Source organism: Pinus tabuliformis, chromosome J (genome assembly GCF_031772625.1).
Source record: "Pinus tabuliformis cultivar Carrire ecotype Pingquan chromosome J, CPIR1, whole genome shotgun sequence".
NCBI lineage: Eukaryota > Viridiplantae > Streptophyta > Pinopsida > Pinales > Pinaceae > Pinus > Pinus tabuliformis.
Genome location: NC_142295.1, coordinates 10973921 through 10999878, shown reverse-complemented (window position 1 = coordinate 10999878; position 25958 = coordinate 10973921). Strand labels below are relative to the sequence as shown.

Genomic DNA, 25958 nt, shown 5'->3' with positions numbered 1-25958 from the left:
AATGACATACTTGAATGAAATCAAAGCAAAACTACAAAGCAAAATCTACTCTACCTTACATTCTAATATGCTCCATGACATCTACTTCACTTTTTCTATGTTGAAAACATCAAAGCTCTATTCAAATTCTTCAAAATTACAAAGTACAACAAAGCTCTCTAAAACTTTCCAAAGCCATCAAAAAAGAACTACAAGCTCCAAGCTAAAGAACTAAAAAGTCAAGCTAAGCTCCCAAATGAAGGAGAGAGATTTCCTATTTATACAAAAGGATGAGAAGCCATCTCATTAATGAGAGTCCATGAATCTCTCCCTCTACCTCTAGAGTCCTAATCAAAATAGGAATTGATAAGACACATTTCTTCTTAGAGTTTCAATACAATTAGAAGATGTGACACATATCTTCATGATCTCATGATTCTCTCCACTCAAATTCGAATTTGGCCTTCGGGTGCCACATAAAGGTCTTCTAGAAGCCTCATTTTAACCTCTCATGTCAACAATCTCAACCCACTTGTTAAGTATAAGCATATGCACATTATTTTCTAATTTTTAACTTACAAATTCACTTAAAAAGGCTAAGAATTAATAAAGTTTGGAAAAACATAAATGTGACCCAATGATAATGAAAATGGGATGAATGTAGTGACATAGTAGTGAAATGGAGGTGATATAATGGACATAATAGTGAAAGTGTAATGGAAATGAATGACATTTTCAAGACCCAACAAGGGTTCTCTCGGAAGGAGGGAGTAGACTATGAGGAGACATTTGCTCCTGTTGCCAGATATGTATCTTTTCGTGTAGTCATTTCTATTACTTCAGAGATGGAGTGGAGGATACATAAGATGGATGCGAAGACTGCCTTCCTCAATGGGGTAATTGAGGAAGAGGTGTATATTAAGCAGTCTTAGGGCTTTGAGGTGCATGGTAGGGAGTGGCATTTGTGCAGATTGAAGGCAGCCGTATACAAACTTAAGCATACACCTCGTGCATGGTAGTCCATGATTGATGGGTACTTACTTGGATTGGGCTTCCTTAAGAGTGAGGCACACCCAGACTTGTACTATGTACTTGTTGAGGGTGAACCGCTCATCTTGGTCATCTATGTTGATGATCTCTTCTTGACGGGATTAGAGAGACTCATTGGGATATGCAAGGAGGACCTTGCTTCAGAGTTCGACATGAAGGGATATTGGGGTCATGCATTACCTGGGATTGGAGGTGTGGCAACAACACGGAGACATTAGAGGCTGATGTCTAAACTTATGATCACCAACTTATGGAAGCTAAGTGCTTTTGAGGGTGAGTTGGTGGATCCCACCTTGTATAGACAGTTGATTGGGCCTTGACGTATCTGGTTAACACTAGGCCAAATATTTGTTTTCTTGTGAACACGCTTAGCTAGTTTATAGTGGAGTCGAGGGGGGTTCATTAGGTGGCAACAAAGCATGTGCTTAGGTATCTTCTTGGTACAGTGGAGTATGGACCGAGGTATGTTAGAATTGTTGGAGTGGAGTTGCAGGGCTACATAGATTCAAACTAGGTAGGGAGTACAATGGACAGGAAGAGTACTTCAGATCGTTTAAGCTTGGGATCAACTATGATCTCGTGGTATAATAAGAAGCAACACCCAATGGCACTTAGCTCAATAGATGTGAAGTAAATGGCGACGAATTTGGTGAGTTGTGGGGCCGTATGGCTTCGCAAGATGCTCAAAAGATTATTTTTTCTTGAGATGGGGCTGACTATGATTCACTGTGACAAGTAGAGTTGCATTGAGCTGTCTAAGAATCATGATAGGTCCAAGCAAATTAGAGATTAGATACAACTTCATCAGAGACAAGTTCTAGAGAGGTGCTATGAGATTGCAGTGCATCTCCATGGAGGAGTAGGTAACAAATATTCTCACCAAGCCTCCAGTGAAGGGGAGGTTTGTGTTTTACAAAGACAAGTTGGGAGTGGTGGAGAATCCCTTCCTTGCTAGGAGGGAGTATTAATTTTGTAGCCTTGAAAGGTCTTCTACATTGGTTTGGTGTCTTAGCATGTGAAGATATTTAATTGCCTCTTTAGGTGCTTGCTTGGTGGAGTAAGTGATTTCATGATTTATTTCCTAAGGTTAACTTAGGAAAAGTACGATAATTAGTCGAATTAATTATTGTGGACTATTAGGCCAAAGTTCCAAGGATAAATAAAAAAATTATTTAAGTGACTTGGATATAATCTAAACCGTTGATCTCAAGTGAGGCTTAGGATTTAATCATAGCAAATGATCACTTAGGACTCAGGAGATTAGGGTTAGGGATTTTGGTTTATTGCAATTATAAAATAACCCTACGGGAGAGGTGAAGACACACAGTTGTGTAGGAAGCAATTTTCTCTAGAGAGGTCTATTTAGACTGAAGAGAAGTGAGTAGAAGTGCAGCAGGGAATTTTGGGAAAAATTTAGGGAGGGCGAGTTTAGGAAAGTGGGAGTTTGAATTGCTAAAGAAGAGGGCCAAATCCTGGAGGAGGCCAAAATATCTAGAGAGGCCAATTTTCTCGAGTGCATAGGGGTTGTACGATGTGAGAAGAAGGGTTGGCGATTTGTTGGTGAGACAAGTTTAATTCTCTAGGGCCAAGTTTCTTTAGGAGGGTTGATTTCTAACTTTCCAAGGCTCGATTTCCTAAAGGTTGATTTTTCCTAGTGGGGTTGAGTTTCTAGGTTACCAATAATTGTATTTTTCTATGTATTCTCTGTAGGTCTAACCCATAATTTTCCAGAGTTTAATAATATGAAGGAAGATTGTGTTGCGTACAAATTTGCTATTGTAGTGTGATTGATCTCTTCATTTGATTTCCGCTGCATTTTATTGTCGGAGTTAATATACTAATGTGTTTATTTATCAACAATTTTAGAAATTTTTGAGATAAATATTTTTTGGGTTTTTAATAAATTGTTGAAGTACATTAGATCTGGTATAAAAGAATTTAATAACAATTTTATCACTGTCCTATTTTCACTCAATTTGTATAGGCATGGTGCAACAACGACTCAGGGCGTGGGCATCACTCTAATCCCCACCCTCTCCGTTCTAGCTGTCTCCCAACGACAAGCAATGGGGGTAGTCCCTATGGAATGTGAGGATGCGAGATTTGTTGGCAACCAACAATCTGGGAGACACGATTGGATGGCCTAACCACTAGGTTGATTTTAGCAAGTTAGTAGATTATATTGGATTATAGTGAGACCAGTGCCTTATGGAGTCAATTACTTGCTTTATATCGATTAAGTACCAAACGATCGGATGAACAATCGCTGCTGAAGAGATGCTTAGCTATCCTAAATGAAATGCAAGCCCTACAATCTAGGTGAGATGCAATATCCCGATTTATTTTAGTTAAATGCCTAACTAGGAGTATCCCTTAATCCTTAGTTGTTTTGAGGTTAGACTCTAAGTTAAGTTGTAGAGAGAAGTCAAGGAGAAGCAATCAATGGCTTGGTTAACGTACCTCCCCTTGAAATCTAACTACCTAGTGCCTCCGACGCTGTAGAGACTGTGGCTCTAACGACTGCAAGGTCACCGTGTTAACCACTAGAGAGAGTCTATTTTTCGCAAGCTACAAGATGAAGGGTGGCCCTATCTTTATATCAACCAAGCTTAGGCTTGGAGGTAAATTTATTAATGCAAGACTAGGCCTAGAATGCAAGTGCAAGGTGATTGAGTGCTCTTGAGGTAAGATTACTTATGATCTTAAGTACTTAGTTACAATTAATCTTTAATTATAATGAAAAGTACTTAATTGACGAATGAAAGACAATATTAACCACAAGATAAAGTGCTCAATTTCAATAGTGCCCAAAAGATGTATCTAATGTAACCAAAGATAATTGCTTTAAGTACTAAATAAAAGGAAAGATTAATGCTCTTTATAACAATTCACCAATATTACAAAGATTAAATTATCATCCACAATAGATATTCAATTTAACCATGAACAATAAATGACAATAATGGCTATAAGAAAGATTAGAGCACTTATCCATGATATTACTTAGAACAATTAGCCAAGGTTCTTTACAGACAATACAAGAATGAAAACAAATGTTCAAGAGTTTGCTACAATGATGATTAGAGAAATTAGATCTCCAAAAGAACATGTGACTAAACATTAAGATGCTCAAGTCCAACCTAAGCAATATCAACCATTCAAAAGATATTCAATTCCTGAGATTGATTAGTCAAGTGCTTTGTGAGTGAGTTATTTAGTGCAAAATTATAATCTCTTAGATTTATGAAACTCACAAGGAAGCAATATGTTAGTATTCTTATTAGAGAGCAATGCAACAACTTAACCAATTTATCAATCTCTTCAACAATCCAATGCTATCAATGTGAACAATCCTTTTCACATTGTACTATGCTTATGAGTGCAAAAATGCAAATGAGACAGCCCAATTAAACCACTATGCCAACACAAGATTGTAAAGAATGATAAGGGAAATAAGAGATGAAAGCATAATGAGCTTAGGATCTTTTTAGATGCCAATGACGCTGTTATGATCAAACCTTGTTATGTTTCTAAAAAAAATTGACAGTCATCAAAATTAATGAAATAAGCCAAACAATTATTACCCAATTGATGCAATGACTTGTTAACTAGATTTATGCCACTTAGATGAGTTATATACAATTTTAAACAAAGTGATCAGACGCTGCTAGTAAAACAAGATGAAATGAGCGTTTGAGGAGGCAAGCCAATAGGCCTTGAAGATAACCAACTTGCTTGCCCAAAATTCTTCTAGTGAATTGACCTCCTGCAATTACAAATATTAGCTCAAAATCTCTTGAAAATCCCTGCAACCAAAAAGTATTGGAGGCAAAAATTCAAATAATAATCCAAGCAATGATTGAAATGAGGCAAAGAGGGCTAGATTAGGGCAATGATGAGGGCTAGAAGCCCAAGAGAGGGCAACGGCTAAGGGAGGAGGCCTTGTAGGCTCATGACAAGGAGAAAAAGAGGCCAATAGGCTTGCCGTCAAGGGCTAGAAGGGGTTGCAGTTCCTAGGGCAGGCCTCGAAGAGGCTACTGCTAGGGAAAAGAAGGTTGCTGCTAAGGGGAACAAGGCCCTTAGGCCTGCGACAAGGGTGAAGATGGGTGTCGAGAGGGAGTAAAGGGGAGAGGAGGCTCACAGAAGGGGCTTAGAGGTCTAGAAAGGCCTACAACCAAGTCTATCAACCCTTGATGACTAGAGTTACAAGGGCCACGACAAGGGTTTCAAGGCTAAAAAAGGCCCACAACTGACCAAGGAAGGGAGAAAAGGCCACGTCTAGGGCTAGAAGGGCTAACGCTAGGCCTAGAAGGCCTACAAAATTTTTGGACCCCTGCAAAAAATCGAATTTTGATTAAAATATTTAGAAATCACCACAAAATGCTACAAAATCTCCTCTAAGGGCTAGTGACTTCTTCTTTTGCTTGAGCGTTGAGTCTGGAGGGTAGCTGGATTTTAGATTTTGCCTTTTTAGGCCTAGATCTGCCTCAAAACCCCAACGATTTCCTTCAAGAATGCTGGATGTCTCTCTTGGGTGAGATAAACCCTAATAAAATTTGGATTTTGCTTGAGAATTCACCTACAGAAAATGAAACAAAATTTCCCAAAACCCCAATATATATACAAAATTTAAAATAAACCCAAAGCCCAACTGCTGCAAATAAGGGTTAGAAATAATTTACAAAAGATTATATACAAAATATTTACAAATATACAATGCTTGTAAATTTTTTTTTTGAGAAATAAATTCTGAATAATGGCAATGGATAAATGTATTTTTCGAAAGTTAGAATATTGGCCACACCCTTTTGCAAAGTTAGAATACCATATAAAAATTCCTAGAGCCCAAACAAGGTCGACTCTTTCCCATAGTCTGTGAACTTGGAGCCCAAGGGCTAGTGTACTTGCAGATCTCTATAATTTTTCTCAAACCAAATTGTTAGATCATATGATGAATCAGATCACCTAAGATAAAAATTATTTTTTACCAATAGAATGTCCTATCACCGACAAATGAAATAACAATTTATATAACAATGAAGCACAATATAGGATAAGCCCATAACTAGCATGTACCACAGATCAATGGGACAAGAACACTCTGAACTGGACCCTATAGTCTTTTTATTATGATATTAAAACATTCCTAACAGAGCAATGGCTCAATTCCAGTGTTACAAATTTACATCATCTAGAGATAGCCCAAAATCCACATATCATGAGAAGCAAAATGGCTTTTGTTTATAGAGAAATCATCCATTTGGAAAATAACGGTTAGTTGGCTTGATCCCCGTCAAAGTAATATCGACCGTTGATAATAATTTGATCATCTTTTAAACTTTGCCGTCGAAAATATTTATTTTGCGAAAAATTTCGAATTTCACTTGGAACCCGTTTGTTTATTAATCCAAAAATTAATATTTTGGATTAATTTCCTAAAAAATTTGACTTTGACTTAACCACAAAGGTCCAAGGGCTTAATTTTTCTTAAAATATCCATTTTTGCCTTGGTGGGGGACCTCCAAAATTTGACTTTTCTTTGACCCACGAATTTTTTGATTATTTCCATTTGGAGAAATTTTAATTCTCTGTAATTATTTTTGACTCTAAATTAATTATTTTTCTAGCTTAGGATTTCAATTTAATTTAGCTAGAAAAATTAATTAATTGACCGGGGGGGATTAATATTTTTTCTACTCTCAAATACTTTAGCCTTGGCATCTAAATATGAGAGACCACGCATTAAATATTTTTTACATAAGATATTACAAATAATTCAACCCTCAAAGGGGGAATGCACCTTCACATATAGACCCTTATGACATTACCCAATTCTACGACACAATATGATCTAGTATAGACCAAGTGATTTGTAATAAAATAATTTAGCCAAATAGCGTAAATTATTCCCAAACGACTTTTACAAAAACTCGATATAACACTAGGACTCACCTAAGATCTTCTCAATGAATTCCACCCTAACTTTTGGGTTTAAGCTAGAGGAAATACTCTGTCGATTATCCGTATTTAGAAACACACATAATTCGGTGAGGTTAAAAAACCTTTTAGGATGAAATTCGTCGCCAAAATCAAAGACTTACCTAGGGGTTGTTACAAAATTAAACAGTCATACTAGCATCATTTACAACATAATTTGTAGAATTTAGGTTTACAATGATATAACAATTGGCTGGATGATGATTCTGATCCTTGAAAAATTTTGTGCACTGCTTCCTTGGACTTATGACAAAATGGGGACAACAGTAGTATTTTTCCATGTATTCTCTGCAGGTCTAACCCAGAATTATCCAGAGTTCAATAATATGAAGTAAGATTGTGTTGGGTACAAATTTGCTGTTGTAGTGTGATTGATCTCCTCATTTTATTTCCACCACATTTTATTGTTGAGTTAATAATATACTTGTGTTTATTTTATCAGCAATTTCAGAAATATTTGAGATAAATATTTTCTGGGTTTTTAATAAACGGTTGAAGTACATCAGATCTTGTATAAAAGAATTTAATAATAATTTTATTAGTGTCCAACTACTAACTATAAATTAGGTCAAAAGGGCTGCTAAGTACAATAGTAATGAATTCAAAGTGGGAGTGCAAAGGCTGTTCCTATAAAAGCATACAAAGGCAAGGTAAAAGAAGATCTTAAAATATGCTATGATAGATGAGATCTCTAGAGTATAGTCTAAGACCATAAGACAGGAGAACAGACTGGTCATGCAGGAACTTCAAGTTCTGCTAAGAACTATACAACAACAACAACACCTCCAATACGGGAGGGGGGATGTTGTCTCGCTTGAATGGGGCTGATCAGCAAACCCCAGAGATATCTCTCCTAACATTTGTGGCTGAATACCTAAAACCTTGACGACATGAAGTGGGCCCCTCTCCATTTTGGGTCATCGGGCAGTTGGCTCTGAGGGTAAAACATTTTCCACTGGGGGTTTTGGTTCCCATAATTTCCAAAATATAGGCTCTGCTTGTATTTTGAGGTCCATGCAGCAACATATCATCTCAGACAGTCAGACCTTTCTTATACGCGGAACACTGAAGACTGAAGTAGGTTTCACTCACTAAGGATGTGGATATTGGAAAGTCAGGTGTCCAACATAACAGAGTTTCCATCTCAAATGAGTGGAGCCAAGCAATGAAGAGGTGCTATGTGTCCATCAATGGGCCACCCCATGACTAAGCATGTTCCTGCCATCTTATTCACATATAGCTCTAATGTAGAAATTCATCACTATCTGTGGAGCTTATTGGCACAATGTTTCTGAGATTGCTTCGAATTGATAAGGCATAGTGGTATGGATAGTAGCCTTGCAACCATGCCATTGTTTGTTTGGGGTGTTATTTCAATTTGAACCAAGAGCCCAAGAGAAATGTCAAATATACTTGATGACTAAATATTTTCTTGTTTGGGTTGCATGGTCCTAAGGGTTCAACCATGCTTTAATAATTCATCATGGAAGGTTGAACAAAATGGCCTTCAAGAGTAGCAAGTACTTCGAGACAAGATCTTTGATAGATCTTTGTTCCCCATCTTTCATTGATATTCTGTTTACTTGAAGTCTCATTCATTCATTTCTGCAATCTCTATCTTCCTTATGGTGGATGTTATTAATAACTTTATATGAGATCTCTTTTTCTAAAATAACGAGCACAGTATTCTATTGTACCCATAAAAGCTAAAACTGGGCATAAATTCGGAAATCTTCATGGCACACCTGGAAACAACCCATCAGGTGGAGGAAACCCTTAAGCTTTCTTTCATCTGTTACTCTCATGTTGTGCATCATGGGCAAGAGTTGCATTCTATAAAATCTATGCACAAAATCAGATTAACAATTACTATGACTTTTTCCTCCAAATTGCAGTTACTGTTTGCCTTTGCCTTTAAATTATTAAATAAAAGCACGGTTGTTTCAGCACCCCTAAATTGAAACCCTTAAGCTTTCTTTCATCTGTTACTCTGATGTTGTGCATCATGGGCAAGAATTACACTCTATAAAATCTATGCACAAAATCAGATTAACAATTACTACGACTTTTTCCTCCAAATTGCAGTTACTGCTTGCCTTTGCCTTTAAATTCTTAAATAAAAGCACAGATGTTTCACCACCCCTAAATTGCTTTCACCATTTCTCCTTCAACAAAATATAATTTGAGAATTGTTAAAAAAATGATTATACTGGAAGCCCATGAGAGTGTGGTCTAGTGGCAAGCAGCAAAGTAATTAGGCTTATGTTAATGTATAGGCACGGGTTCAGACCCTCCCGAGTGGGTGTGGATGAGGTCAGGCACAAGTCTTGGGTGATTTTGACAGCATAGAGACACCCCTCATAGTGCAGCGGCTTTGACAAAGGATTTTATAAGAAGTATTTCCAAAAATGTTGTAGCAGATTGCGAGGTGATATTTATTATTTCCAGGAAATGCTCAAAGGATTGTGGCAAACCAGCCAGGGCAATTGTAGGCATATCGTCTTTGTCAACATCTTTTCCACTAGCAGCCAATTGCCAAACTCATCTTTCCTACACTCTAATGTCAACAGGGGATAAAAAATGGAATCTCCCTCTGCTAACTTTGTTGAAAAATCAAATATTAAAGTACAAAGCCCTCCCCTTTTTGAAGTTTCATACAACCATAACAGACTTTTCACAAATCACATGCATTTGTTGCATTTTGTAGCCATGGAATCTAAATGTCAGCAACGGACAAGTACAACTAAATTAGCATAAGTGCCTTTGAGTTTTTCCATCATAATCTGCTTGCTTGTTTGTAGCTGTTGGATATCTCATAATCTTTTGCCTGCCGTCAACTCCACCAATTTTCTGTATTCAATGATACCAGTCATCTCGTGTTTCTAGACATTATAGTTCTGCTCATTCAGTTTTTGTGCATCTAGCAACTTGATGCTTTGTAAACCAGCCGTATTTTATTTCTACAAAGCCAAGCTAAGCTCTTTCAACTCATGTATTTTTTTATCTTATCTGTTTTCTCTCCCACTTGATAACCTTACTCTGGTCTACATATCTCCCGAGTCCCAACAAAATCAGCGTCTCCCCTGATTTTTCTGTCCTGATGTATCTCTTCAAGTCTGTCTTGTCTGTCCTGTTTTCATCTCCTGCTTGTGTCACATGTCTGCACTCCAGCAATTGGCAAATTGATGTCTGCCACACATTTTTCCCCAGTGATTAACAGCTGCACTATTTATTATTTCATTCTGGATCTCTAATAAGCCCAACAACCATACTCAGTACTGCTACATGGTCTGCCCAGTTATTATTCATGTAACTGGTTTGTCATAGCTATTATAAATGTTGATGTTCTCATTCATCTATCTTCTGCTGGCAATTATTACTGGTGATTATTCATGCTGCCTACATTTCACATGAATTTCAGCACAAGCGTCTGTTTGTCCAGGATGTTTACTATGCCTGGTAGTAGTCTGTCTCCCTGGACTCATGTTGTGACTGTTTTTGACATCTCTCCCACACTGGTGTCGCTACCTTAGGGTTTTGGAGTATTTTTTCCTCCCAGCATCCATCTGCCTTGCTGACTTGGGTGTCTGTCTGCCTCCTAAATTTGTGGATTTTTTATCTGCTCTACCATGCTGACTCACTTTCTGTCCCAGCATTTATCTTCCTGATGTGTAAACGTAGCCTCTGATACCATATAAGATTTTCAGCAATCACAGGTGTAATAAATATCCAGAGTTTCCGCAGAGAATAGCATATGATATTTGTGATTTTAAAAATTGATTGATGTACATTGCTATGTCTCATGGAGATGATCAACTGCCAACCTACCTAATTAATTTTAAGGCATCATTAATGATTTTTTATCACAATTCATATAAAATTATAATGCCTTCTTTATTAACTCCAGTCACTAACTCTGATATTAAAAGGTAAAGTACAATTAAGGACATCAATTTCCTAAAGGTAAAGGTAAAGTATGCAATATTAATATACTATTATAACCATTATATTAATATTGCATACTAATATTTTGTATAAGGGCATGCTAATACGATGCAGGAAACATGAACTTTGGCAAATACTTTGATCTTTGTTTGCTCTTAACTCATCAGTTTCCAAGTTCAATTAATCACAATGGACAGTACATAACTGAAATTTAGTTTAACAGATCATTTTGATGGAATACATTCTAATCATCTAAACAGTTAAGGAAGTATTTTAAGAAGGCAGGACAGTCGAGTGGCACATGAAAACGTTAGAGAGTTCTGTTCTAATTCAGTCTGTAAGTATTAGATGATAGACCTAATAGAACCTTGCAAATGTGGATGCAGCAGTTTCCTGGAAGGCTTTTCATACTGTGGTTGTAGACCATTCATTTCACCGGGTGAGGAAAGAGGATGCACCGTACCTTGGGGGCTGTTCTGCTCCTAATGCTAGTAAATTGTTTTCACTGCAAGAGACAAAGTTGACATGGACTGGCAAACCAGCCATGTGGCCAGTCTATTTGCAAAAACGTCAAAACCAAGCAAGGGTATTTTGCAGTGGTCTGTTCTATAGTCCGGCTTGTACTTTGGTCCGCAATATTTTTTAGTTTTTGAATACAAATATTTGCGTGTGAGGGCAGTCCTGCCTTACCCCATTTTAGTAGAACAACAAACAAAATGCTTGATTTTGGGTAATAGATAATTCTGAAGCTTTTTGTAGATCTGACATTTTCTGTGCTGTTAAGTGTTGTTGATATGATTTCTGGACATGTAAGCTTCTGTTCATTGACCCCTATACTCTTCTTTGGTGTATTTCTTGCAGCTACCGTGTCTTCTGGTACAGTCTCAGCATTAGAGAAAATAGATTTCAAAAAACTTCAGAATGGAAGGCAAGTGCACATGCTAATGTATTCCACAAATTTGCTTTGTTTGAGAGCTCAGTGGTTCTGGATGATTGTCTTCAAAGACTATAATGAGATTAGTTCTGTTTAAAACATCTAAGCATATCAGTTATACCATGCTGCCAGTCTCACTCTAATTAGTTTGTAATACCATGTCTCACTGTTCTTATGGGTACTGTGCATTTGGTGGCATTGGCTTCTTTGTTTATGCATAAAAAGTCAAAACCCTTTAGAATATTCATTCCCCTTCATGATCTTGGTAATCATATTCAGAAACCTTCTGTTACAGTAGCAGGGTACATATTCCCTTTACACAGGATTTCATACTAGGCTCTACATATGATGTGGTTTTGAATGGGAATGCATAAAGAATATGAGCATGCGGTTTAAAAGCTTCAGTTTCCTGACATCCAATTTTTTATTTTTTATTTTTTGCATACAAAGACAGGAAGTTGACACAGTTTCATGATTCTGCTTATTGATATTTTAATCTAAAAACATGCATACTGTAATGTTCCAAATTGAAATTTAGAACAATAAATAGAGACATATACAAGGAAGTAACAACCATCGGCAATTATTGTGCATGCAGATCAAACACCCATAAATAAAAGCGGAACAACTGAGCTATTTTATTAATACTGATAAAACATGAGTACAATGTTAGAACAATGGAACCTGGGACTGCTTATGCAGACAATGCAAAACCCAGGCGAAAGACTGAAGACTCAGGTGCTGGAAAAACTCCCCACAAAATTTGCGCATTGCCTAGAAATTCTGTCAACTGCAGCTGGAATGGAACTGGTATTCTGCCCTCAATATCCCCCGGATCGATCTGAAATTGCAGCCACGGGCTCCTCTCCTCAAACCTAGAAATACCCAGAAAGGTTTGGCTCAACACCAAGCCAAAATTGAACCCACAGAGTGATGCAAACTTCCCAACTAACTAGCAATACGCCTTGCTATAAGAATGAAGGATTCTGGCCCGAATCCCGGAAAATTCTGTAAAATTCACTGGAGCCTCCTCTCAATAAACCCACAAAAAACCTAGAAAGGGGTTGGGCTGACTCCAACGTGCCTCGGTGACCCCAAGAAATGCGTGTGGCTCTAACTAGCTGGAAAAACGCCCTGTATAAAGAATTCTGCTGTAGGAAGCCAAATCAATTCCTGGAACCCCTGCAAATCACTCCTCCAAACCTCCTTATTCTTCCTCAGCCCAAACTCCCTGAATCTCCCTGTCAAAATGTCTGCGCAGTAGCTGCCCAGAAAGCCCCTGTGCAGGCCCAAGAAATAGCAGCTCGGCCCTCCAAATAGCTACACCTTCAGTTTTGCAAATGGTCAAGGAAAATCTGCTACTTTCGTGCAAAAATTCTTTGCAAAATTCAACTCCTCAAATGCCTGGAGCAATCTCCCAATGGCTCTCCTAGGGTGACTCTCAAAGTTTACCGAAGGTAGAGTTGGAATTTCCACCTGGAAATCCCTCGTGCTAAGCTGCATGGATTGTCTTGGCTAAGCAATTCAAGAGAACTAATATTGAATTGTAAAATGACCAAAAGATGCAAAAGTGAGGTCCTCAAGCTCTATTTATAATTCGCTGGCCTCTTCTCTCGTTTGTGGTCCAGACTCTCCTCTCTCTTCTAATTCACACACCTTTACTCTTGGTGGTCCCTCTCTCTCCAACTTCACACCTCTTTTTTCTCCTCTTCTCACTTGTGCGAGTTGACTCCTTTGGGTCGAATTCTCTCTACTTGTGGCCCTCACATTCCACTAAGGCTGTAATATTCCTTTTTCCTCCTTAGTCCCAATGCTGGAAATGTCTCCTCTTTCTAAAATTGTCTCTAATGCGGAAAATCAAAATTAGGGACATTGCACATACATGGGCTGTTTTAATAGTTCTAGCTATCCCTTGGCAGGCTGATAAATCGTACCTCTCTGTGATAAATTCTTTTTATTTTGTTAATTGTTCATACTTTGATTTGTAATTTCTCAGTCTATGGTCAGCTGATTTGCCAACATGGACCTTAATTAATTTTGCAGAAACTGAAATGTTTAGCTCTGTCTTCGTTTTCATTGTTTATTTCTCACCTTGTATTACTTACAGATTGTAATTTAAATGAGAAAAACAGTGCTGAATAAATCAATTACATACACATAAATAACTCAGATTTTACCTTGGAGACCCTGTTGGGAAAACCAACAAGAAATGGCCTTTGTTTTCTCTGTTTATGCTCAAAATTGATTTTGTTTTCCAAGGCTGATAAATGATACCTCTCTCAAATAGAGATTTTTTGTGTGATTTTGGCTGCGCTTTGCAGATCACAGTTTTGCTCTGAGGCAGTTTTCATTTTCATGGATAGGCTCATACACTCCTACTCGTCCCTTCTATCTTGGAACAAACTGTTCCAGTTCTTCATCTTCTGCTTCTGTGCCATTAACTTCCCATGCTTCCAATTACCTGTGGCAAATAACCCCCAACTTGAGACCTCTACATGTCTCTTTATTACCTCCCTCAATTGGCTTCCTCCCTCCTGGAAGGCCAAGAGACTATCCCCAATATTCCGTTGTCAATATCTCTGCCTCTTCCATCTTCTTCATGGATGCATGAATGCTGCCAGCAAGACATCCCAACATAATCACTATTTGTAACAGATTTTAGGTGGTATATTTCTTCTTTGATGTTCCTTTTGCCAGCATGGATGCCGTGTGGCATTTTCTAAGTTGTCAAATTGAATATGTGTTGACATCCTGTATGGACACATCATCTGCTCGGTAAACCTCGACCTTCGTTGTCTTGCAGTTCTTCCTCTTTCTTCTATGTGAAGGTAGAGGCTTCTTCTTGAATACAGAGCTGGGGCAAGTGGCTTCCTTCGCATGCACTTCCCTTAGCCTTTGCAGAGTGTAGAGTGTGGTGGATGGGCGTAAGCTTCATTCCTTTGCATGGTCCAAGGTTCTGCATTTTGGCTTGCACCCAATCTTTCCCATTCCCAAAAACTTCGTGTGCCCAACCTGTGCATGCCGGTGGCTCTACATTGACGGCATTGCACTACATATTGCTTGTTCCTTCTTTTCTGAGGGTGTTCAAACTTTAAACCTTCCTTTGTTTCACATTGCCTTAGTCACCTTCTCTATATGTGGAGTGTAGAAATAACATCTCTACTCTGCACTTGTCCATCCCTCTTCACGCTCAAGACTCTGCCTTTCAAAGGATTTGAACCAAAAAAATTTGCCAAGGCATAGAAAAAAGCTTTGGCAAGCCTATAAAAAGGTTTAACATGGTATTGTGGCCATTAAGCCTGCAACTCTGGCACTAAACCCAAAACATAAAAGCCATTGAAAACAAACCATTTCTTTGTTAATGATCCATTTTGGATCAACTTTGATATGATATTATATTCTAGATTGAATTGAAACTCTAGTTATATCGGCCCATCTGAAGGGCATTAGTCTTTTTGATTGCACATTCTTCTTTCTTTTTGATTGCTTCTTTGACAATAACTTATCTTTCCTTTTTATATTATGATTACCATTGATGCAGATCATTGAAGAAGAGTAAGTTGTATTGATCATATGAGAATTCCCTTACAAGCTTGGTTTTTTCCTATTAAATTCGTTACATCTTGTTGGAGCTTTTGTACGGTTATTGAGTTTTGCTTGTGTTTGCCAACACTTGCTTGCTCTTTGTGAAGATAATTAATCCCCTCAACTATTTGCTGATAATTCTTGGATAAGGAACAAACTACATTGGTGTTGTTGCAACTAAGGTTGTTTTTCTAAAGCATTTTGTGTTAAATTTTGTGTAAAGAATGGAAATTTGTCAAGGAAGAGAACCTATAGCTAGATTTGATAGTAGGAAAGCTTAGTGTATAGGCGAGGGTCATATTGATGACATCTTACATGGGGATTGATCCCTAGGGTGAGGGGCTTGCTCACTGTGCCCCTGGGACAAGGTTGCACCCAGCGAAATGTTTCGCCACATCCCCCTTTTTGCATGCAAAACAAAATGTTTTGCTATTGTGTGGGAAATGTGTCGCCAAAAGGGGGTGTGTGGGGGCCTCTTACCAAAGAGCAGGACTTTTAAGTTTTGGGTGCTGCCTCCTCACATGCATATAAAGGTTCTTTTAATAATTTAAATTATCCCTTGGAAGGCTGATAAATGATCTCTTTCTGTGGGAAATTCTTTTATCTTGTTAATCATTCTTACTTTCAATCTGTAATTGCTCAGCCTATGGCCAAGGAGGTTAACCAACATGGAACTTGATTAACTTTGCAGAAATGAAAATGTTTATCTCTGTTTGGTTTTTCACTGTGCATTAATTCTCACCATGTAATACTTGCAGACTATGATTCAATGAGTAAAATAATGCTGAAGAAATCAATCACATACACACAAATAACACAGATTTTACCTTGGAAACCCTGTTGGAAAAAATAGTATGAAATGGCATTTGTTTGTCTCTGTTTATGCTCAAGAATTATTCCAAGTAGGGGCTATTCACTCTCAAATGGAAATTTTGTGTATGATTTTGGCTGTGTATTGCAGATTGCACTTTGGCCCTGTGACAATTTTCGTTCCCATGGATAGGCTCATACACTCCTACTTGTCTTTCAATATTGGAATGGAGTCATGGACTATTAGTTTTAATTCTTCGATCTTCTGTTTCTCTGCCATTAACTTCCCATGCTTCCAACTGCCAACGTGAATTTACCCCCAGCTTGCAACCCCTACATGTCTCTTTACTACCTCTCTCAATTGGTCTCTTTCCCCATGGAAGGCCAAGAGACTGTCCCCGAGAATCCATTGCCAAAATATCTTCTTCTTCCATCTTCCTTGCAGATGCCTTGAATGCTTTCAGCAAAACCCCCAGCGTCACTGCCCCCTGTAATGGTTTTTAGGTGTGATGTTCCTTTTGCCAGCATGGATGTCATGTTACATTTTTTAATTTGTTGAACTGTGGTGTTGCCTTCCAGCATAGTCACATCATGTGCTGGGTAAACCTTGACCTTATTTGTCTTGGGGTTCTTCTTCCCTTTATTCAAAGGAAGATGCTTCTTCTTTTATACAAAGTTTGGGGAAGTGGTTTGCTATGCATGCACTTGACTTAGCCTTTGCAGAACATGGAGTGTGGAGCACGAAGGTCAGGTTCATTTCTCCAGATGGTCCAATGTTTCATATGTGATTAATGATACTTCTCCTGAAAATCTAACGTACCCGGTGCCTCCGGCGCTGCAGAGAGCTAGGTTCTCATGACTACAAGGTCACCGTTTTAAGCACTATTAAAACCAAGCTTCTCAAGCAAAGATGGATGGGTACCTATCTTTCTATCGACCAAGATTATGCTTGGAAATAAATTTTAATTATGGAAGACTAACTTAATATGCAAATGCACAAGATGATTAGAAGATGGAGCGAGATGAAGCTAGATCAAGGATTGAAAGCACTTATGTCACGATTTATTTATGAGTTATATGCCAAAGCCTTAATTGCCAAAATAAATATTCACTTCACAAGACAATGACTGAAAGATAAACCACTTAAGACATTCAGCTCAACAATGTGCTTAAAAATGTCACAGTTTAATGCCCAATATGAAATTAAATCACAAACTTATCACTTCAGTTTATCTAGATTCTTTCCAATGCAATTATAGCTCAAAGAGAACAAAAACTTCTTCACAATTTTTCAAGATCACCCTCAAGATAATGCCAATTATGTAGATGCTCAAAATACTCAATTTAGGAAATGTAAGATATGCAATTTTCCACAAGTCCATGATAGAGTATTCAACGATTACTTGAAAACTTCTCAAAATTAAATATGCAAGAACTATTCAATAATTCAAATAAATGAATCCACACTTAGTATTAATTTTCCTTTAAAACAATGATCGATCTCAATAGATAACAAGCATAAAAAAATTAACACCCAATGCCAATGATCATGAAATTTAGGATGCAAAATTTCGAAAATTAATTAGCAGGAAAAACTTATGAAATTTAGATTCTAACCGGGTAAACACTTCAAAGAATTTTGGAGTTAAAATGATTTTCTTAAATACTCCAACCCAAAATATATTTGTCTTTCCTTTTATAGTCAAACTTAGAGATAATTTAAAATTTGACTGTAGAAAAAATTAACAAAAACTTTTACCACAAAATTTTTTGGAAGTTTGAAAAATTCCCAAAATCCCTTTATCACAAAAAATCCAAAAAAAGAACTTTAGTGATACCTTTATTGAGTGTAATTGAATTTAATGTGATAAATGATTTAAATAAAAAATTAATTATTTTTAAAGGTACAAAATGAATATTTTTTAATGTGAAAAAGTAAAAATTTTAAATTTTGATTTTTAAAAGGCCAAAGGTGAAATTTTATGATAAAGTTGATTTTAATTTTGGTTTTTAATAGGCCAAAGGCCACACATCAAAAATAAGATTAAATCGAATTGTAAAGAGAAAGCGTGGAGGAAGGGATGCGGGCTAGGGTAAGCAACGAGGGAATGTGCAGGAAGAGGGCACAACGATTTGAGGAAGAATAAATAAAGAAAAACACAGAGGAATGAAGTTGCGAGGAAAGAAAACGCAGAGATGGGGACAGGGTTTGCAGATGGGGGGAAAATAAAAATGCAAAGGAGGAGGTAGCTCGAGCTTCAAGGGAGCAGATGGGAGGAAAAATGGTAGCCTACATTAATCGAAACCCCAAAGACTTTTGCATTATATTCCAGAAATATTACAAGAGAGCTTCGACAGTTTAGTACATGATTCAAAGATCGGATGGAATAGACTGATACCGGCCTCTAATTTATAGTTAAATTCTCCAACGGCTAGTTCGTTTCATCCTGTCATAGTGATCTCAACTGTTAAAAAAGATTTAATTATCTTTTAATTTCCTCCGTCAAAATTATCTTATTTTTTGAGGAATTTCGAATTTTTCATTTAATTCTTTTTTAATTAATTCAAAAATAATTATTTTGAGTTAATTTCCCCAAAAGAATTAAATGAAAAATTCGAAATTCCTCAAAAAATAAGATAATTTTGATAAAAATAGCTAAAACACATAATTACAGAAACTCAATCATATATTATGCACAAATGGTGTATGTGCAAACACACTCACACACAGATTTACATTCAGATTACTCTATTAAATAGAGTTTCTGAGATCCAACTTATTCCCAAATTAGATAGAGAGGTTGAGAGAATTTCTCAACCATCACAAACCAACTTCTTAAATATGGAATGTAAGCATTAACTCCAACAAATTTTGACTTTGATTCAACTACCAAGGCCTAAGGGTCCAAAATCTCTTGAAATTTTCAATATTCCTTTGGCCACGGACCTCCCAAAATTAATTTATTTAAAACTGACGAATTTTACTTTTGGAGAAGTTAATTTTACCTAGGACACAAAATTATTTAAATTTGTGGCTTAGGATTTTAATTTAATTTTGCCAGAAAATTTAATTAATTGACTTATGAGGGGATTAGTGATTTTTCCAACCCTCTAATATTTAGCCATGGTGTCTAATTATGAGGGACCATGCACTAAATATTTTTTACATGAAGATTTTACATTTTAATACATGAAAGGGGAAAACTTGTTCGTTATAGACCCTCAACATTTACCCATTTCTGTGATACAAAAAATATAATCTAGTAGAACAAGTGACTTGTAATAAAATAATTTAGCCAATTAGCTAAAATTATTCCCAAGTCACTTTTACAAAGACTTGAGCTAAACCATTAGGACTCGCCTAAGATCTTGATGACAAAATCCATCCTAGCTTTGGGGTGAGGGTGAAGGGAAAAACTCTGCCGATCATTTGTGTCTAGAGACACAGATGAATCAGTGAGACAAAAAAGCTCCTAGAATGGAATTCGTCACCAAAATAATAGGTTTATCTAGGCTGTTACATGCAAACGTGGTCATACTAGGATCATTTACATTATATATATGCATAATAGGTTGACATATTTACAAAATGGCTGATTGATGATGAAATATAAAAGGCGTGAACACTCTAACACAATAGATCCCATTTGTGAAAAAAAGGGTGCACTGTTATGGGGTCGTTGACATAGAGTGGTCAACATTTGGCTCTACTTGGGGACATGTTGCTTCATCAGAGGAATGTGAGAATCCATAATCTGCATCCAAGCAACACACAAGATTACATAAGTAGTTTCCATCGAAAAATCATCATATAACATTAAGCACATGAAAATAGAAGCTCTGAAACGTAAAACTAACCTAAAGACAAAAGTAAAACTTGATCTAATGATTTAGAATGCTGAAATGAAAACTACTCTAACATAAATAACAAGGAGTAGGTTTAGAAATACAATATAGAGGATGCTCTATGGCATCAGATGTGTTTAGTATAGTGCTTCTTGAGCTTCTGCTTGCTGTCTGGCAGATCCATAGGCTCTTTGTCAGATGTGCCATGTGCAATCTTAATCATTTTAGGACTCTGACTTATCCCCATGTTATGATGTATAAGGACATCATATCTATCCAACTTCTTTCTTTTTCTCTTCCGCTTCATACTTTTCTTTGTGGTGGGCTTTGATGCTGATGATGTAGAACATTCTGCTTGATCTTGAAAATTTTCAGATGAAAAATTTGAAGTATCCAAGATATTTGTGACATGCCTCTCTTCATTTTGCATCTGTTCTGTCAAGGTTGCCTGATTTCTTTAGTTTCCCTTTTATCTGGATTGTCTTCAATTAACCACTTTTCAATGGAATAAATGACCTCCTCATAATAGGATGGAGCTTGCTTCAGCGAACATGGAGGCTTATGATCTGTTGAAAGTTCTCTATTATCTGACTTGGGTTGGAACTTCTGTATATGTGATCTTTCCATTTTGTCCAACTTATTTTGAAAAACAATGATTTGATTTGGATACTTATCCTCTATGGCACTAACTTCCTTGGCATGTTTTGATTCCATAACTTTTATTAATTGTACTTGCTTTTCCTCCATGGCCAATAATCTGTTCTGAAGAGATATTTCATTAGCTTCCATGCCCTTTATCATTCTGTTATGATTTACTTGAATAACACTCATTTCTTTCTCATGATTTGCTTCCATGGTGATCAAATGATTCTGCATGGTGGCTATTTGATTGTAGTGATTAAATTCCATGATCGTCATTTCCTCAACATGTTTTTCTTCTATAGCCAACAATTTGTTCTGCATAGAACACATTTCCCTAGCATGATCTGCTGTTAATCTGGCTTCTACGAAGCTCATTTCTTTGGTGTGATCAACTATTGATTATAGTGATTAAATTCCATGATCGTCATTTCCTCAACATGTTTTTCTTCTATAGCCAACAACTTGCTCTGCATAGAACACATTTCCCTAGCATGATCTGCTGTTAATCTAGCTTCTACGAAACTCATTTCTTTGGCGTGATCAACTATTAATTTTGCTTGGTTAAGTTCCATGTTCTTAATGAGTTGAGCTTGGTTAACCTCCATATACTCAAGTTTCTGCGCTTGATTTAGTTGCATATCCTTAACCATTCGAGTTAACTCCTTGATGAAATTATTTTCAGCTTCTTTAGTCTCCTTTACTTCAGCTTTCACTTTGACCTTTCTCTTATCTCCATATATATTTTCAAAGGCACCAATGATTGATTGAAGAGAATCAAAAGTGTTATCGGGGAACTTAGTGACCAATCCAAAGCACCATCACCTAAAGTGAGAATGAAAAGCTGCATCTTCTCATCTTCATAGTGGGTATATGGGCTGCACTTGCTTATGCCAAGATTGATATTCTGAATGTGAGTCTCGACAGTAAGAACTTTATCACCTCTAAAAGGGGTCACCTCATTGATGGCCTTGACGACTGAAGGCGGGAAATCGTGTGGAGCTCCTTGAAGGTTAGTAAAATCATAAGGAGCAAACAAGTCCATGATGACTTTCTTAAAGCTAAAAGGAGGGGCCAAATGGATGCTAGAGAGAGAGATCCTTGCTCAAGAAAATCAATAGATCCACAAGAGGCGAGCTTCTAACAAAAATTCTTGTAAGAAATGAAAGAAGTGGAGTCGCCACTTGAACATGAATCTAGCTCCAAGATCTAAAAGGGAAAAACCGAAAGGTTAGTCGAGGAGAAACCAATGGATATCAGGGAGAGCTTCTTGTTTGAGAAATAATGGATGAATAAGTGGAGTCGCCATCCAAACAGGAAACCAACTGAAATGTCCAGGTGCTTGTTGGGTTGTGTTATATTCTTTCCACGTAGTTAATAGGGGGTTTGAAGGGTACCCGTAACCCCACTTTATGGGGTCCGGGGCAGCGCCCCAGAAAATTTTGGTTTTGGACCATATGTTAGGTTGGGCGGACCCACCTATGGTTTTGTGCATGATTTTCGCACATGTTTTTTGGACGCGATGGTTTTCGGTCCATGGTATTGGATGCTTCGGCATGTATAAATATGTATTGTAACATTGAAAGGAACATAATGAAAAATCAAGCTGGTAGTCCCGGTTTTGGGATCCAGGAAAAAAATCTCTGTGCATATGTGTTTTATGGGTTATGCTCTCGCATTGTTTATTTTCTTTGTTTAAGAATTCGTATGCAGGTAATTTCTGTACAGGGTTAAAACCTACAGTGCTAAAGGTGCAGATAGAGAAGATGAAAGGATTAGTGAGGAAAAAAATAAGGTGATGAAAAGATGAAGAGATGAAATGGCGCCAGAAAATGTTGTGCCTTTTGACGGGCTAATGAATGACGAAAAAGCTTAGATGATTAGAAAAATGTCGTGAGGACCAAGGACAGAAAAATTCTATCCCCAACAACGATGCCAAAAAATGTTGTTGCACAGAATGTCTAGGCACCGCGACAACAACTCAGATTGAGGGTTGTCACCTTGATCCCCAATCTCTCTGTTTAAGCTCTCCCAATAGTAGACTAAGGGGCTAGGCCCTACAAAAATGGAATGAAGGAGAACTAGTTGGGAACCAACTAGTTCGGGAGATACAATTAAGCAACCAAGTACTTGTTTTAGATTTAGCAAGACTTATAGGATTCGATTAGATTTAGATGATTGATACCAGTGCCTTATGGAGTCAACTATCTCGCTAGGAAATTTAGTACCAAGTAATTGATGAGCAATTGTTGCTTGGATGAATAACTATTTTATATGAAATGTAGATCTTAAAACTAATGTGAGATGCAAGAATCTTGGTTAAATGCCTATTCTAAGTTTAAACCCTTCAATCCTTTCTATATCAAGCCTGATTTCGTAGTAAGTGGCAGAGAGAAGATAAGGTGAAGCACACTAAGGTGTGATTAACGATACCTCTCCTGAAAATCTAACGTACCCGGTGTCTTCGACGCTGCAAAGAGTTGTGGCTCTGACGACTGCAATGTCACCATTTTAAGTACTATTAAAACCATGCTTTTCAAGCAAAGATGGATGGGTACCTATCTTTCTATCGACCAAGCTTATGCTTGGAAATAATTTTTAATTATGCAAGACTAACTTAATATGCAAATGCACGAGATGATTAGAAGATGGAGTGAAATGAAACTAGATCAAGGATTGAAAGTGCTTACGTCGTGATTTATTTTTGAGTTATATGCCAAAGCCTTAATTGCCAAAATAAATATTCACTTCACAAGACAATGACTGAAAGATAAACCACTTAAAATATTCAACTCAACAATGTGCTTAAAAATGTCACAGTTTATTGCCCAATATGAAATTAAATCACAAACTTATCACTTCAGTTTATCTAGATTCTTTCCATTGCAATTATAGCTCAATGAGAACAAAAATTTCTTCACAATTCTTCAAGATCACCCTCAAGATAATGCGAATTATATAGATGTTCAAAATACTCAATTTAGGAACATAAGATATACAATTTTCCAGAAGTCCATGATAGAGTATTCAACGATTACTTGGAAAATTCTCAAAATTAAGTATGCAAGAAATATTCAATGATTACTTGAAAAATTCTCAAAATTAAATATGCAAGAAATATTCAATAATTCAAGTAAATAGACCCACACTTAGAATTAATTTTCCTTTAAAACAATGAGCATTCTCAATAGATATCAGGCATAAAAAAATGAAAACACAATGCCAATGATCATGAAACTTAGCATGCAAAATTTCGAAAATTAATTAAGAAAAAAAACTTATGAAATTTGGATGCTAACTTGGTAAACACTTCAAATAATTATGGAGTTAAAATGATTTTCTTAAATACTCCAATCCAAAAAGTATTTATTTTTCCTTTTATAGTCAAACTTAGAGATAATTTAAAATTTAAGAAACTTTTTTTTTTGTAAACATTGTAGAGCTCTCTATATTTACTTTTTTAGAAATTTTTTTACATCCATATCCTCCGGTTAGTCACCTGCCTGCAGGAAACCAGGTGACCACCAGTTAGCATTATAACCATTCCAAAATTTAAATAAGTTCTTCAAAAACCATCTGCTTCTAGAATGCTTGTCTCCACTATTGTCTCTGCAGATCATAACATAATTACTTGTTTTCTGCATCTAAAATAGAACTTTTCGTTCTGATTCACAGTATTGCCCTGAGCTGAGGCGGACCTATCACAGAATACACACAATTGTCAGTCCTATCAGTTAAGTTTGCATCTTTATCCAGGGGTTTTCTGCCCCTCTCCTCTTCTTTCCACTCCTTCGGTTACCCACTCCCTGAGTTTCTAACCTCTGGTTTCCTTCCCTGATAGGAATTGCTATGGCCGTTATAGTTCTTTTGGTTTTGGGGTACCCATGTTTACTTGGATTTGCCCAATTCATACAAAAAGCCCTTTCCTGGTTTGAGTGCTTTTTCTTTCTCGACAGTTCGCTCCTTGTGCGAGTTGGGTTGCAGGCCCCTCTCTTTGTTATGGAGCTTTCGGCATGGTTAGCTAGATTTTGGCTAGCTACGGTTTCGCCCCTCACCATGAGGTGCACCTCCATCCCCCCGGGGTTTTGGATTTTCCTATCCCCTCTGCCGTTGCTCAATGCAGCATGCGTTCTTCCTTTCCCTGGACTATGATTGACCAGGATCTCTATTCTACGGTGGGGGTCAGGTGAAATTGGGTCCTGCAAGCCATTGCTCTCATACTCCTCACCCTTGCTCTTACCTTTCTCTCCGTCCTTGGCACCCAGGAGCTCTTCACGGTAATTTCCTTTCATCTCTCTAGGATTTCTATGACAATTGCTATTATCAACCCATATCTGCATAACATTCTTCATTCCTACTCTATGATTCAGACTGATTACTTTTTCATAGATTGGGTTGAGAAATGTCACATACCCTTTTACCATTCTGCGCTTCACTACCACCTTCTGCTCCCGCTTGCTGTCTGCTCTTTCGTTCTCACCACCTTTCTCCTTTCTCGTCCGCATGCAATATGCCTGTTTCCCTTTTCCTTAGGCTTTATCCTTTTTTCGTTACCCCTTCGTGATTTTACTGCCAGCTGTCCTCCCTTCCCTCCTGCCTTGGCACGCCTCCCTTCCCTCCTGCCTTGGGATGCTGCCCGCCTGTCCTGTCTGCTGTTCTTCATTTACTTCTTCCCTCTCCCGGCTGCTCTTGCTGTCGGGTCGCTGACTCCGCTTTGCCACTTGGCATTAACTCGCTGCCCATCCTCGAATTTGCTGTCTTGCCCTCTCCTCTTCCATTCCTTGCCATCTCTGCCCCCATGTTCTCGGGGGCTGTCCTTCCTCTGCCCCCCTCCGTCATCCTACCAGGCTCCGGTCTTTCGTCTGTCTTGTGTTGTTCCGTTTCTGTCCTGTTCTGTCCCTCTTGCATTTGCCCTTGTCCTTCTCCGCTCCCGTCATATCCGAGCGAATTCTCTAGATGCTCACTTTGGCGCCTGTCTTGTTCTATTATCTGGAGCAGTTGTCCCATTTCCTCTTTCTGATGAAGCTCTTCCGCGCTCACGTCCAATTGTTGCTCTCCTTTCCGACATCCCCAATTCGCAAGGTGATCTGCAGGAGCATTTCCTTTGCGCTTCACATGAGAAGGTATGGTGTAGGCTACCTTCCTCAATTGATGGCTTATTTCTGTTACTATC

General features: G+C 37.6%; 1 protein-coding gene across 3 annotated transcripts in view; it reads left to right on the top strand.

The window, feature by feature from the left end:
• LOC149225175 (phosphoglucosamine mutase family protein) overlaps window positions 1–25958 on the top strand; it is a 248949-nt gene that overhangs the window by 46447 nt on the left and 176544 nt on the right. Inside the window, exons 2-3 of one of the 3 annotated variants that reach the window (XM_089376973.1) lie at window positions 11358–11570; window positions 11833–11899. In XM_089376973.1, coding sequence (XP_089233099.1) covers window positions 11358–11570; window positions 11833–11899 — 280 coding nt within the window. The remainder of the gene's footprint in view (window positions 1–11357; window positions 11571–11832; window positions 11900–25958) is intronic. The other 2 variants (XM_089376974.1, XM_089376975.1) reach the window with 2 other exon arrangements.